At 27.0% G+C, this 15,517-nt stretch overlaps 1 protein-coding gene across 1 annotated transcript; it reads left to right on the top strand.

The window, feature by feature from the left end:
* Positions 1 to 9,716: 9,716 nt before the first annotated feature.
* Positions 9,717 to 15,081, top strand: LOC135931683 (coenzyme Q-binding protein COQ10 homolog B, mitochondrial-like). Its single transcript, XM_065468950.1, has 3 exons — positions 9,717 to 9,905; positions 13,993 to 14,094; positions 14,271 to 15,081. The coding sequence occupies exons 1-3, from the start codon at positions 9,717 to 9,719 to the stop codon at positions 14,583 to 14,585; spliced, it is 606 nt and encodes a 201-aa protein (XP_065325022.1). The 3' UTR covers positions 14,586 to 15,081.
* The last annotated feature ends 436 nt before the right edge of the window (positions 15,082 to 15,517 follow it).

The following is a 15,517-nucleotide window of genomic DNA, read 5'->3' as shown; positions in this document are numbered from 1 at the left end:
CCTATAATATAAATAAATAAAATTGCGCATTAATTCTTCGGGCCGATTTGGGCATATTTTTAAAAACAGTCGATTAAGATTTTAGCCAAAATAATATGTAAGATTAGAGATAGAGGTAAAACCTTTCTTTTTCTTTATTTCTTTCATTCTTCTATGCGCAAAATCTCCAGGGTTACATAATATTGGCTACTAATCAACATACCTTATAATAATTGGCCCACCAAAGAAATCGGTATAAATATTGGTTGTTATTTTTTTTTTGATATTATTAAATTTTTTATTGATATTACACATTTAGTAAATAAAATTGAGATTTTTGTAAAAAAATATAAAGCAATAATTAATAGGTCTAACATTCAAAATGACTTCTATTTAATCAACCTTTTTATACTAATAAATTTATAATAAATTTAGATATACGCCGAATTGACACTGCCCCAAATTGTCGTCGCGTGAATTGACCCCGCTCCGAATTTTCCGCGTCGAATTGAAGTGAAACCCCTATCAACACATGATATCACAACATGCCATTTTATACTTTTCAATAATAAAAGAAAAGAAATGTCAAAGGTTCCAATAGAATATAAAATGGAGAAAAGGTAGATGATTTGAAGACAATGTTAATATATATTCCAGATTCTGATATAAATTATATATATTAAATAGAGATTTCAAATAATATATTATAATTTTGTTAATTTTTTTAAAATAAAATGGGTAAAGATAAATTAAAGTTAAATCTTTGTAGTTAATGTATAAATGTTGTTCTATCTCCACTTTTTAAAAAGTATAAAAACAGGAAACTATAATAGTCAAATTTCTGATACGTTACTGCATCATACTAAACATATTCTTAAGGATTAAAAAAAATTCTAGCTCTTCTATATTAAAAATACAATAGATAAAATGTTAAAAATGCCCTCCTGAAACATTACAAAAAGTGGACATGGACTATTAATACTTACAAGATGATATATATTGAGGACTAATATAATTTTCTGATAATATAATTAGACCCAAAACTTAAATTCTATAATATCAAAAATAACTTAGAGCTAGCAATAGAGGGAGGGATCTTGAGCGCCCTCACCAGGATGCAAAATGGTGCACATGCACCACCTTCAAAAAATTAGAAATAAAATGTTAATTAATAAGCCGGTTAGGTTAATATCAATTGAATTGATTAATTTGTTTTACCAAATTAAACCAATTTTTTAAAGTATAATAGTATTAGTTGACTGCTTAAATTAATACGAATTTAGTTATTATTTTAAGAATTAAAAAAAAATTTGCACTAGAATAATTTTAAGAAAAACATATTGGGTTCCTAAAAAGTAACAATAGTTAATTTAAACATGTTTATTTGATGTTCTGCCTAAGGAATGAATAAGAATTCTCTAGGTTCAAATATTTGTTATTTAATTTTATAAGCTAATTGTTTAAAAAAACTAAAGGCGATATGTTCAAACAAGTTGCAATTTACGAGAATATGAAATTGCTGAGGCTTATGTATTTGTTAATTTTTCTAGTCTCTGCTAGAGCAAGCAAATTGTTATTTATATTGGTGGGGAAGGATGGGACTAGGGGGTTTATTCCGAGAGAACTATGAGAGACTAAGCCCCCCCCCCCGCTATTTTTTTATTTTTAGGGCACTTTCCAAATTTTGAAGAAGGGCTGAGCCCTCCTAATATTTTAATATTTCTTCAAAAGCTTTTTCAATTCCTTTTCTCCTTATTTTTATAAAAATTAAAAGTATTTTATTGTCAAAATCTTTTACATATTTTAGAGAGAAGCAAAAAGTCTCTTTTTTAAATATTTTTATCTTCATTATTTTTACTAAAATTTTTATAAGTGGCCCATTCAGCATTTTTTAAAGTATATAGTGAGGTTTGCCACTAACAAGTGATGATGATAAATACCTCTATTTTAACAGATTTTGAGTCAAATCTATAAAAGGTCTAGACGAAATTTGTAAATCTTGGAATTTTTTTACACTTGTTCAAATTGGTCTAAGAACCTAGATGCGCGATTTGGCGGAAAGCAAATAAAAAGAATCGGCTAATGATTTAAATTAGATTCCTAATGAAAAATTTTAAAAATACCTTATTTATGTGGATACTTAGATGTTCATAAATATTGATTGGCCTTAGATATCGGAATGCATTCCGGATCCATGTATCAAAACATGGTAAAGGAATCCGGGCGAATAGAATTTTAAAGAAAAATAGAGCCCAAAGAAAACGAAAATGAAAGATTTATGGAATTTTTTAAATTCATATTTATATATTTTTTAATTTGTATAGATATTTGTAGTATTAAATTTGTTACATTATTTTTAAAATATAATATAAATAAAGAATTTATTCATATTCGTAATAAAAAAATCGATTATATATATAAAAATATATCATATTTTTTGATAATAAATCAAAGAAATCGCAGCCTTCCTCCAAGTTTTTAAGCAATGCACTACTAGATGAGGTACATGTATAATCCCAAATAAGGGATGAAATAATATTATCATATTTATTATATTTTTGTGGTCTTTAAGATATAAAAGTTTTTTAAGAATCAAAATATAATTTTATTTATAATAAAATGAAAAGATCAAAAGGATCATTTAACTTTATAATAATATGTTTAAATATTGATCGAAGTAATCAATCAATTACCATAAATTGTATCCTTCCTTAAACAAAATACAATTTATTTAAAGTTCTCCCCACTACAAATCGAATTCGTCACGATAACTTATATGTTTATATATACCCTTAAATTCAGGTATAAACAATATAAGAATAAGTATAATATATATTTAAAGTTACATTAACCTTTTACTGTATCCAATATCTTCATATATATAAAATAATATTCAAATTAACTAAAAAATAATAATAAAAATTAATGCTAATAATAATAATAATAATGCTAATGATAATAATGAATGAATGTCTGTAATGTTTCCAATTCCCATCTCTTTTTTCTTTCTATTTATCACCTCATATATGACATCTCCCCTCTTTAATTCGCTCTGTCCCCATTCTTTGACTTGTCTTCTTTTAAGCAATGCCTTTCATAGCCTTTATGTTTCATTCTTTCTACTCTCTCATTATCTAATCACCTAGGACCCAAATCCTAGCCTTGTGATCACTAGTTTCCAGGTTGTTATTTTTTCAATACTCTCCGCATCTGATGTACTCATACACCAATGCTATGATTCTTTTCGTTATTCATCATATTTCTACTAAAATTATCCAATATTCCTCTATCTCTATTTATCCTATTCTTCATCGTAATAGTCTCTGTTGTTCCCTTTTTCACTTCATTCAAATCTTTTCGTACTTTATCTCCTTTCATCTTTTCGCGTCCAACCTGTCTTTTACTATTCTACTCTCAATCCTCCTGTGATTCCTGATATATCACATTGTATGCGTAAATAATGACCTGTCGCCTTTAGGATCTGTTTTATTGTGCTTATTGTTACAATAAGTAAATTTTTTATGTTTGTTCATATTACAAATAATATGTCTTATAAGTGTGTTTCTATTATATATCTAACGTCGTCCTGAGCGACCTTCCAAATATCATTACGGCAGTGGATTTACCGGTGGTTGCATTTAGAGTATTTTGGTGAGCAATTAAAATGGTCAGGAGTTCCACATCTCCTATCAGCATAGAAACACTTATCTTAAGCCATTCGATTTGGGGCCATATGGGGCCGATTTAAAATGTTTTGTGTTGTTTATAAAAAGATCCAGTAAATCGAGTACCGTTATCTAAAATATAGCAAGTTAACTCAGATCTAGCGAAATAATTACGCAGATTATTTATTACATTGGCCGAATTAATAATCTATATTATAATTTTCCGATATCCTCGCTACATCAGGTCATCGTGACGTCATGTTCTTGCTACGACATGTCATCGTGACGTCATGTCATTGATACATATTTATTTATTTTTATCTAAAAATATTTTTAAAAAAATAATAATAAAATAAATACATTATTTAAAAATATCAAAAAAATAAATAATAAAAAAATAAATAATTTATCAAATCATTCTATTCTAAATTCATCTCAATAGTATTCAAGTATATTTAATTCTAATGGGTTACATGAAATTATAATTACAATGTTGTGCAGATTTGAAGTAAAAGTAATATTCAAACAAAATAAAAACTAATGGGCCACACATAGAATTTTAATTACAGTGTTATGCAGATTTGAAGTATATATTATATTGAAGTAAATTATATATGCATTTTAGATATCAATTAGAAAGACATATCTAATGCAGACTCCTCTGGGGATTCAGTCTATTATTATTTAAAAAAAAATTGATAACAGACCCTGTCATAACCACTCTTGATGATTGTAAAAATTTTGATTTATCTGTCATTGCCAAACTAAGAAAGTGATAGGTTCAACAGAATAATCATTCCAGAGATCACAAAACCCACCAAAATCTACCAACCATACAAAATAAAGTTAGTCATCTATATATTATTATATATACTAAAAATGCATAAATGTTTATTTTTTATGAGTTTTATAATTGTTTAAACATGTTTTTTTAAATATATTTTCTTACATTTTATATTACATCTATATTAGCTTTCAATATCTGATGATATTCCTACAATTAGAGTTAAACCTAATATTGACTCCTCTGATGGTTCAGTGGATTATTATTTCTCATATTCTTATTTTATTTTATAAAACCGGCCTTGTCTTAACCCCTCTTAATGATTGTACAAATTTTGATTTATCTATCGTTGCCAAACACATAAAGAGATGGCGTTAATCAATAAATTAACGTTCCAAAGACCACGAAAGCGAACAAATTCTACCAACCTTACAAGATAAGGTTAGTCACATCTTTTATGTTTTTCCTTTTCCTTCTCATTTTTATTTCCCTCTTTCTTCCCTATTTCTTTTCCGTTTCACATTACATTTCCCTTTATCTTCTCTATCTCCTCCCCCCCCCCCTTTTTCTTTCCCTTATCCTTTTATCTTCCTTTTTCTTTCCCTTCTCCCTTTTCCTTCCCTTTCCATTTTTCTAGCCTTTTGCTTTGCATTTATTTTCTATCTCCTTTTCTTCTCTTTTCCCATCTCAGTTTTCTTTCCCTATTCTTTTTTCTATTTTCTAGCTATTCCTTTTTCACTTTTTCCTTATTTTATTTTCCCTTCTCTTTTCCTTTCCGGTTTTCTTTACCTTTTCCCTTTTCATTCTCCTTTTCCTTGCCTTTTTTTCTTCTCCCACTTTCCTTTCTTTTCCCTGTTTTTTCCCCTTTTCTTTTCCTTTTCTTTCCATTTCCCCTTATCTTTACCTTTCATTACTTTTCCCTTTAGCCCTTCCCCTCTTTCCTTTTTAATTTCCTTTCCATATTCCCTTTTCTTTTTATTTTCCTTCCCTTCCATTTTAATTTATCTCTTCCTCCCCTTTCTTCTCCCTTTCTTTTTTATTTCCCTTTTTTTTTCCTTTTTTCTTTTCATTTCCCCGTTTACTTTTACTTTTCATTTTCTTTCCCTTCACCTTTTCCCTTGCCCATAAAAATTATAAACCTCGCTTATATCTTTCTAAAAATTTTAAAGGCGATATTGAAAATAATATTAATAGATGCTAGGAGGTAAACATTCATACTTAAAATGTTATTTCCCTCACTTTTAGCATTAACCTCAATTTAAATACAAGAATTTACTTACTTAACATCTTTTAATAGTAATTTTAAATTTACTTAAAAAATTTTCTAGGATATAAGAGCAAGATTTCCATTTTTTTAGCTATTTTTATTTTAGCGATTTAGAACGGAAACCTTTTTGGTATAAGTATTGAATTCAAAAATTTGCTTGCTTATAGGGAAATATCTCTTTCAGGCCATTTTGATATTTCAGTAAGAGCATTAATAATCGGCTCGTCAAACTCCGTAAAATCTGTTTGTGATAATTGGTTTTTGATGATTGTCAAAGATTTCTCCAGCATCCTTGTACTTGTTGAATGAAGGCTTTAAATAAAATATTCATCATAGGTATTTGAAAATAATAGATGAATATTATGCCAAGGAAAACTTAAATCGAAATTATTTGATTAAATAACTTAGTAAATGAATATGATAAACAATGACATAATTGGTGATAAATAAAGGATATTAATATTAAATATATAAAATATAAATTAATATAACCAATAAAATTTTTGAAAAATATATCCGGCATCTGCATTTTTTGGTTTGGAGTGGGGAGTTGTCCCTCTGCCCCCTTCTGTTGGGTACGCGCCTGCCAAGATGTCCTTGATGAATAATATACAAAACCTCCTTTTTTAGATTATCAGGGATAATAATCCTATCATTATAAAATAATAATCCTTCTTCGAACGATATATTATCTTTAATTAAAATTATATTTTCTAAAATCTCCGAAAAATTTTTTCATACTAATGATTTTTAATTAATTTAATAATCACTTTCAGATTGATATCATTGCTCGTTTCACTTACGACTTTACTGCAAGTGTAAGATGAATATTCTATTTTACTAATTTTAACTCTGATTTCATCTTCGAATTTTTTTGTAACCTCAATGTTTTTTTCTCTCTACCCCGAAATAGAACAGAGTGTCGGCACATTTGTTTTGATCCTAGGTCTATGAATTATCTCATAGTCGTGGTTTAATAGCTACGTTACTAATCATATTAAACGGTTATTTGTTATTTATTTAGGACTCTTTTATCACTTAAGATATATTATTTAAATTGTGATCCTTAAACCAAAATAAAATGACATACATTAATATATTGATGGAACTTCTCGATAGAGAACATAATCGCCGAATCCTCCTGATCAATGGTGGCGTAATTCTTTTCAGCCTCTGAAAGTGTCTCAATGTGTAAGCAATCGGTTTCTCCTGAAATTCAGTGGGCAATAACAGCTCCGAGACCATCTTCGGAACGTCATAAGAAATCAAGATAGGAATATCGACTGAATAAGGAATTATTGTATCCTGTTTTGATAATATTGACGGTGTTTTACAATATTTTATAGCAATAATCTTATCTTCTCTATGGTGAATTTTGAATTCGTCGATAACATAACCCAAATAAGTAATTGACCTTTCTCCAATTTTAATTTTGTCGGTTGTTGTTGTTACTCCAACCTTATCAAATCTTCTTAATACTTCTTCTATTAACTACATGATCAAAATTATTCTCGCCCGCAATTATTATACCTTCTAAAAATACACTAACCATAGGAATTCCCTTTAATAGGTTTTGCATAAAGCGTTGAAATATTATCGGAGCGCTAGACAACCCAAAAGGGCTTGGATATTGGTAATAAATGACATGAGCCGAAATTACTAAAAGATTCAAACATTCTGTACTAACTCCGAATTGTAAAAATGCATCTCTTAAATTTATCATAGAAGATATTTTACCACCCGCGATTTTATATGTCAGGTCGTCGAAAGTTGGTAGTAAATCATTATCTATCCTGAAATATTTGTTGATTGTTAAACAAAATCGCACATTCGCACGGAACCGGTTTTCTTTAAGATATTAACCGGCATAGCCTAAGTGAAGGAGTTGTTGTGGATTCACCTTTTTGATAACGCCTTCGTCTAAAAGTCTGTCCAACTCAGTTTCAATGGTTCGACGCAACGGGAATGGAGATCTTCTTACTGTTAAACTATCGGTAATGCGTTTGGTTCTATATGGAATTTGTTGGAGTTTTATTTTTCCAAATTTTTTTTATAAGAGGAAATTTCGATGCAAAACTATTTAAAGTGGAAAAATTCATATTTATATAGAATTCTCTAATAAAAGGCATTATCAAATAAGGGAATTCTCTCCTTTAACCACCCAAATTGGTAAAAATCTAAAAATGCTTTTTACTTCGAATTTCACTGTACATTTACCCAACACTTCGATTTTGATATTATTATACCCGACTAGTTTATATGCAGGCGATAATGATGGTTTGCCAATATGTCTCCATGCAGAGTAATCTATCAAACTACATGCAGCACCGGTATTAAATTTCTTTATAAACCGCAAACCATTTATCTTCGCATCAAATATAACTAATATTCCTAAAATTTGTTTTTGGAACTTTGAGTCGTCTTTTGTTTAATAATTTTTCCTTTTCTAAAGAAGACAGCGCGATCTTTAAACTCACGGTATCTTCAAAAGTGATATTGACTTCAGTATACTTTGATTGAAGCTCTTTTTACAACCCAAGCAGCCCTACTCCTAAGATAAAAATATCTCTTAAAAGTTCATCAGCAGATGATTTAAAATTACATAATGAGCAACTTTTTAATTTGATTGAAAAATCTATAATAGTTTTTCCGATTCTTTTTAAAATATAAAATTTAGATGTTGGAAAATACTAGAGATATCCTTAAATATCTTATCTAAACTATCAAGTAAGGTTATATAATGGTCTCTAAATTAATTGGGTAATTGAAAATTTTAATAGTTATCAGCATCTATGTATGTTAGTAACAAATCTTTTTTTTTTATTATGATCGATAATACTTATTTACATTAAAGATGAGTTCTAAATTATATAAATAGTCCAGAATATTCACTTTCAATTTAAATTCTGGAATATGGAATTGACTAGATGTTGATGCTTCTTTGTTTTTCTTCAGAACTATCTTAGAGGCATAGTCTAATATTCTTCGCCTCTTTAACCTTTTAATTTAATACCTTTTTAAAACTTAATCGTCGCCAATGTGGTGTATAAGATATAAAAGGTTTTATAGGAATCAAATATATTTTTATTTTTAACAAAATAAAAGATCAAAAATATAATTTAATTTTAACAATATTATGTTTATATATTGATCGAAAGTACATTTACGATAATCAATCGATTACCACAAATTGTATCCTTAAGCAAAATACAATTTATTTAAAATTAATACAATACAATTTTTTTTTATTAATCCAAAAGTAGCAAATAATTTACAGGTTATGAAAATAAAATTAATATAAATGATAATTGAATAATCTAAAATATTTCAAACTTAAAAACATAAAATTTGTAATTCTTTATTTCCTAAAAAAATGTTCTTCAGTTTTAGTAAAATTATTTTTGTATTGCTTATTCATGAAATATGATATATAAAAAAGTAATTATTTTAAAGGATATTTAATTGCAGCTATCATCGTAAAGAATAAATCATTTTTGAATATTTATCACATATAATTTATATGAATCATATATATAAAGCTTGAATTTAATTTAATATATTCTTACTTAATTTTATTTAAAACAATATAAAATCCAATAGTAAATTATTATGCGCCACACTGGAAAAATTTCTGCAAGCTGCCATAGATGATTACATCATTTATGGTTAAAAAATATATAGTTTAAATAAATAATATAGTCATTATAAAATTTCTGCTTTTCTCATATATTGCATATGAATGTGAAACTGAGAAGAAACTGTTTTCGATGTCACTTTTTCCTGTCACATATCAAGCTACAGCTATCAAGCTTTGTTATTTTAAAAAAATCGTAATTTAATATGAATCTTAATAAATTATTAATAAACGATAAAATATATCTCATATCATCAATATATAGTAGAAAATTTTTTAATTTTCCCTCCTCATTTAAGTCAAAAATTAGAGATTATTCTGAAAGAAAGGAACTGGGGTAAAGTATTTAATTGAAAGAAAATTATTAAACAATTACATAGGTATTCAATGGAACAAATGTTTGATATTGTTTCAGATGTTGAACATTATTATGAATTTGTACCATGGTGTTTAAAATCTCAAGCAATTAATATAGAAAGAAATAATTTCAAACGATATAAATTAGAAATAGGTTTTCCCCCTCTAATTGAACGTTATGTTTCAGCTGTACATCTTGATAAACCTCATTTTATTAAAGTTTGTTATAATTTTTGATAAATGCAATTATTTAATATATGAAAATTATTTTATAAAAATTTAATATAAATAATGTTGGTTTTATTCAGGGTTTTGCCAATATTAATATTAAATTGGAGCCAATATTTAACCTTATTAGGATTAGGCCAATATTTCCCAAAAATTTGATCTGATATTATCATTGCTTTGGTTATTTATGATTTTATTATATTTTAGTAATTTTGTTCACTCTTAATCCTTTCATTTTATATGATCATCATATTATTCTAACTATAGATGATCTTCTTGAGAAAATTAAAGGTGGAACTTAATATACCATTATTGATCTAAAAGATGCATATTTGCAAATGAAGTGAAAAAATTTATAAGATTTAAATATTGCAACACACAAAGGATAATTTCAATATCAAAGGATTGATGGAAAGGAATGATTAAGTCAAAAAGCTTTAATTATTCATATATTGCTGATTCTGTGAATATACTATTAGGAAGCATGTTTATCAGTTGCTAGAACGAGTGGTATTATTGCAAGATAAAGCATGAGGGGATCTTATAAATGCGAAAGAAACTACTGATTCAAGTAGTGATTTAACATTATCATTTCCAAGTATTGTATGACGTTCTTCACAAAATCGTAAGACACCAAAAGCACTTATTGAATGAAGAAATATAATATAGCATATATTATTAATATTTTTATAGAATTACATATTCTAAGTATTTTTATAATTAATTTAGTATCTAAATATTATGTGATAAATAAGTTAAATAAAAGTATTAGGGGTATGTCCTGGTTTGACTTACTACAAAACAGCAGGTTTTTTAGCTTTGACTAAACAGCCTAAAAGCAAAAGAGAAACATTAAAAAAAAGAAAAATAACAAAATAAATACAAAAAATATATACTTATAACAAACCAAAACAGGGTGTCCTAGTTCAAAAGCTGCTTAGTCTAGACTAAACTACTAGTAGTATGGGTGTACCGATATCACTTTTTGTGGCCGATCCGATATTCATGATATTAAATTGATATCGGCCGATTACCGATCTGATATCATATCTAACTAATTTTTAGTGTTGTTAAAAGTTACTTTGAAATATAAATAGTTACAGTTACTAGTTACATTTGTAAAAATATAACTAGTTATTAGTTAGTTATATTTCAAAAGTAACTAGTTCCATAATAATTTACTCTATACATCATTCATAAACACATTATTTATTTACTGAACACATTTATTTAATATAAAAAAATTAGGATATAATAATTATAATCAATTATTTGAAAAAATATACAATTTATTTATATAAAAAAATAATTAAACCAAAAAAAAATATTGGAAAATAGAATATATTTATTAGAGATTTGCAGGCCCAGCCCTAAGCCCGGTCTGGGTACACAGGCTGGGATGTATTTTATTTTTTAAATATACTCAGGCTGGGCCTGAAAATTTAAAAAGGCCAGACCATATATTTTACAACCAAATATTTGAAATCGCTATTATTAGTTATAAAAATTAAAAATATATGTAATATATTTATAAAAAATCCTGGCCAGGTCTAAAAAATTTTCTTATTAGTAAGTAATGATTACTAATTTAGTAGTTTATTCAAAAAATATTTAATTTTTAAATAATCTAAGTCTTTGTCGTTCCTTATACTAAGCTATGATCTAATTTAGTAAAATTTAAATAAAAATACATTTATATGTAATTCCATAAATATTACCAGCAACTTGAGGGCAAAAAATATGGAATATATTGTAAATAGGTAAAGAAATATAATATTAAAAAATAGGTTTATTAAAGCAATGGAACAATTTAAGAAAATAAAATCTATTTGGACGGGAAATTATACTGCATCTTTGTGAACACAATCAGACATTAATAAATTTTAAAAAAAATTATTTTCCTTGAATCGGACTGCCCATCTGGAAATTTTATTGTAGTGGACAAAACTAGCTTTACCCACATAGGTTCACCCATTGGAGGTGAAAGTGCTATATTTCATTTCAGAGATGAATTTCTTGTCAAATTCAATAGAATGAAAAATATTTTAAAACATTTACCTGCTCATCAGACTTTTTATTTATTCAAATATTTTTTATTCATTCATAAAATTTTTCATGCCTTTCGTTCATCAACAATTTTAATGTCCCTTGAAATATTATTTTGAGGTTCATTATAAAAAATACTCTCGAATCTTTTTTAAATATCAAATTCTCTTCACTCTTCAGTATGCAAGCTGCCCTTCCACCAAAGCTGGATGGTATAGGTATCCATTCTCCCATATCTTTAGGCATTTCAGCCTTTTTATCCTCAGTTTCTAAATTTCCATACACACTTGGATATTATCGAATCCACATCATATGGCAACATTAAATCTCTGGAGCAAAGATTCTCCAAGCCGCTCATATTCAAATTTAAGACAAAGAGACTGGAATTTACCAATGATACCTTGCGTTGAATTCTTACACTTTAAAGCTGTTTACAGAAAATCTCCATCGCTCTTTCTCCCCTAAAACGCAACCCCGAGTATACAGAATGACAACAATACGACTCTTTTGTTAGATCAAATAATTCCAGCCTCAGCCATATGCCACCCTGGCTACGAATGGTTAGAAACTATATCTAGTTCTAATTTAGGCTTGTTTATTAACCAATGAAGAACTTAGAATAGCTATAGGTCTTCGTTTTGTGAAATCTTAACGCCGATATCATGTGTCCCTTGTGAAACTCATATCGATAGCCTTAGACACCCCCCCCCATACTGTTGTTTTTCAAAAGGCAAATTATCCAGGCACTATGCCATCAATTCGATATCAATAGAATCTTGAAATCCGCAAATATTCTTTTTACACTAGAACCCTCTGGCTTCAGCCCTGATGGAATGACGCTAGTCCCGTGGAACCAATATATACCTATCGAAGATTTCTTTTTAAAAATACCAAAATTTCCAATTTACCAGAGGTTAACCTGCAGCGATGGTAACTGTCAATATCACCAGCTTCACTAAAAACAGATTCTGAAGAGATTATCGCACACTTTTATAAACAGAATGCGCAAAAAAATAACAATATGGCAGAATGTTTATTAATTAATTAATTAATACAATTTACATAAAAATGGATTTCGATTTTATTTATAAAATAAATGATTTTAGACATAACTTTTTAAAAAAAATTTATAACATTTTATTATTGTTAGAGACGCCATTTTTTATCGGATCGAATCGGAAAATTTTATCGGATCGGATTGGAAAATTTTATAATATTAGCCGATAATCTATATTTTAAAATGGGTGAAATATCGGCCTGATCCGATAAAAATATCGGTACATCCCTACTAGTAAGTATCAAAATTAAGTCAAAAGACACTGCCTAATCTATTAATTTATAAATTATATATTATTTTATTTATAATTTCCTAATAATAATAAATAAATAAAAGGAAACAAAATTCAATTTATTTGTAATGTTTAAAAAAATGAAATTATTTTAAAAGAAAGAATAGCTAAAAATTTGATTTTTTTAAATTATAATTTAAAATGAGACGATTAACCGTTTTGGTAAAAAAAAACAAAACATATTTAATCTTCATGATAATGCACCAAATATCGCCTTAGCATGAGAGACAGAAATTTCAATGTTTCTTGTTTCATCCATAGTTTAGAGTTTGTTTTTTTTGCATAGAAAATATTGTTTTTTTATGGCATTGATTCAAAAGGCAATAAATAAAAATTAAATAAATATCAGATAAGTTTTGTATAGAATAAGAAAAATTTTTGTGGATCAATAAAGCTCTAGTTTTATTTTATAATTTTTGACATGTTTTTTTAACATTGAGTTATTTGAAAACTTTACATCAAACATTAATTTTGTTATATACCTTAAATCTGGTGATAGTTTTATTAAAATAGTTTTTTTTAAATAAATTTTTATTATTTAATTTTCTTCTGATGGCGATTTTTACACCTAAAATTTTTTTTGACAATTAAGTTGACATAACTTTATTTTATAACTCAAATATTTTTAAGATTTATGTCTTTTTTACAAATTCTATATTGATTTTTAATTTTATTTTTAAAAGTCTATTTGCACAGATGGAAAACTATTTCACCATCTAATTGCGATATGGAGATTCCAGCCAACAAATAATAATCAGCCAAACACGTGTATTCTTGATTTTTCGGTAAATAAAATTATGTAATTTTGAATTTTTACCATATAAAATTTTATATACAAAAGACTCTTTAAGCTTAAGCACTCTAGATTCATGAGTTTTATAATATTAAAAATGAATGGAACTTATTAGATCTTAAAAAAACAAATATTAAATTCATTACACAAATTTCCTCTATCTATCAGGTATCCTTTGAGTTTCGTTCCCTTCTTCATTCTCGCATGGCAAATCTCTTTTTTGACGAAGTAGTCAGAAAAATGGTAGGAGCATTTATCAAAAGAGCTGGCCATTTATATGGCACCCCTACTCTTATAAATCCTTTTTACAAAATGGCTACTTCTGAACATCAAAGCAATAATCTAAACTCAATCAAATCATCAAATCAATACTCATCCAAATCATCTAGTCAAAAAATGATAAACTCTAATCATCTTAGTCAATCAGGTTCATCTATAAGCAACAAAAACGGTCACACCTCACATATAATTAAGAAAAAATAAGTCTCATTTTTCTCTTAATCATCAAACCAAACAATATAATTTAATATTATAATAATAAATTTTTAATCCGATTTTTACAAAACAAAATGTGACGATTTGTTCGCTAATAACTAAAAATGCAATAATAATTCTTTATTAATACAATATAATCATTTTTATAAATTTGTAAAATTACAAAAGTTTATATGGAATGAAATATATTCAATTATATTTTTATGAAAATAATTATTTATAGCTAGAGCTTGATGGAACTTTATAAAATAGGGTTTGGTTTTGAATATTTTTCATGATTTGACTGTACGCTAATTATTAACCTAGACTGATCTAGGTCATTGGACGATTGATTTTTTAAAAACTTTTTATAACAACCGGCGTTACCGTTGCTGCCAAAAAATATGCCCCGGAAAGCGTTCCTAGAAATATCTATTTTTTCCCCTACTTTAATGTAAATTATATTTTCTACATTATATAGTATTAATTAAGACATAATTTGAGTTTCAATAAACACCCTATCAATACTAACTATTGGTTATTATTTCAAATATGATAAAAAAAAATTTATTATCTTAATTTTCAATTCACATAATGCTAAATAATGAGAATATTATCTTGGAAAGAGACTGGAAAGAAAATAAAAACCGAATATGAATGATCATTATAATACCATTATGTAATGAAATATATTATTAATATTATTTTTTGGAAAAATACAAAATTGTTAGGGGAACCTTTCAGAAATCACCGTTCTGATTCTTTAACGTTCCATAAATTTCCCCAAGTTCCGTTTTATATCCCAGTAAATATTAGATATGGATGTCAAATAAATCTAATTTATGAATATTTTGAATGCAATAGTAATCATCTTTTTAATTGAATGGGTTTTGGCTATGTGGGGTTACGAAAGAAGAAATGCAGTAAACAAATAACCAAAA

The sequence above is a fragment of the Gordionus sp. m RMFG-2023 genome, chromosome 1 (genome assembly GCF_954871325.1).
Source record: "Gordionus sp. m RMFG-2023 chromosome 1, tfGorSpeb1-WG-v2, whole genome shotgun sequence".
Taxonomy (NCBI): domain Eukaryota; kingdom Metazoa; phylum Nematomorpha; class Gordioida; order Chordodea; family Parachordodidae; genus Gordionus; species Gordionus sp. m RMFG-2023.
Note: the sequence above shows the minus strand (reverse complement) of the source record. Positions and strands in the feature narration are given on the sequence as shown.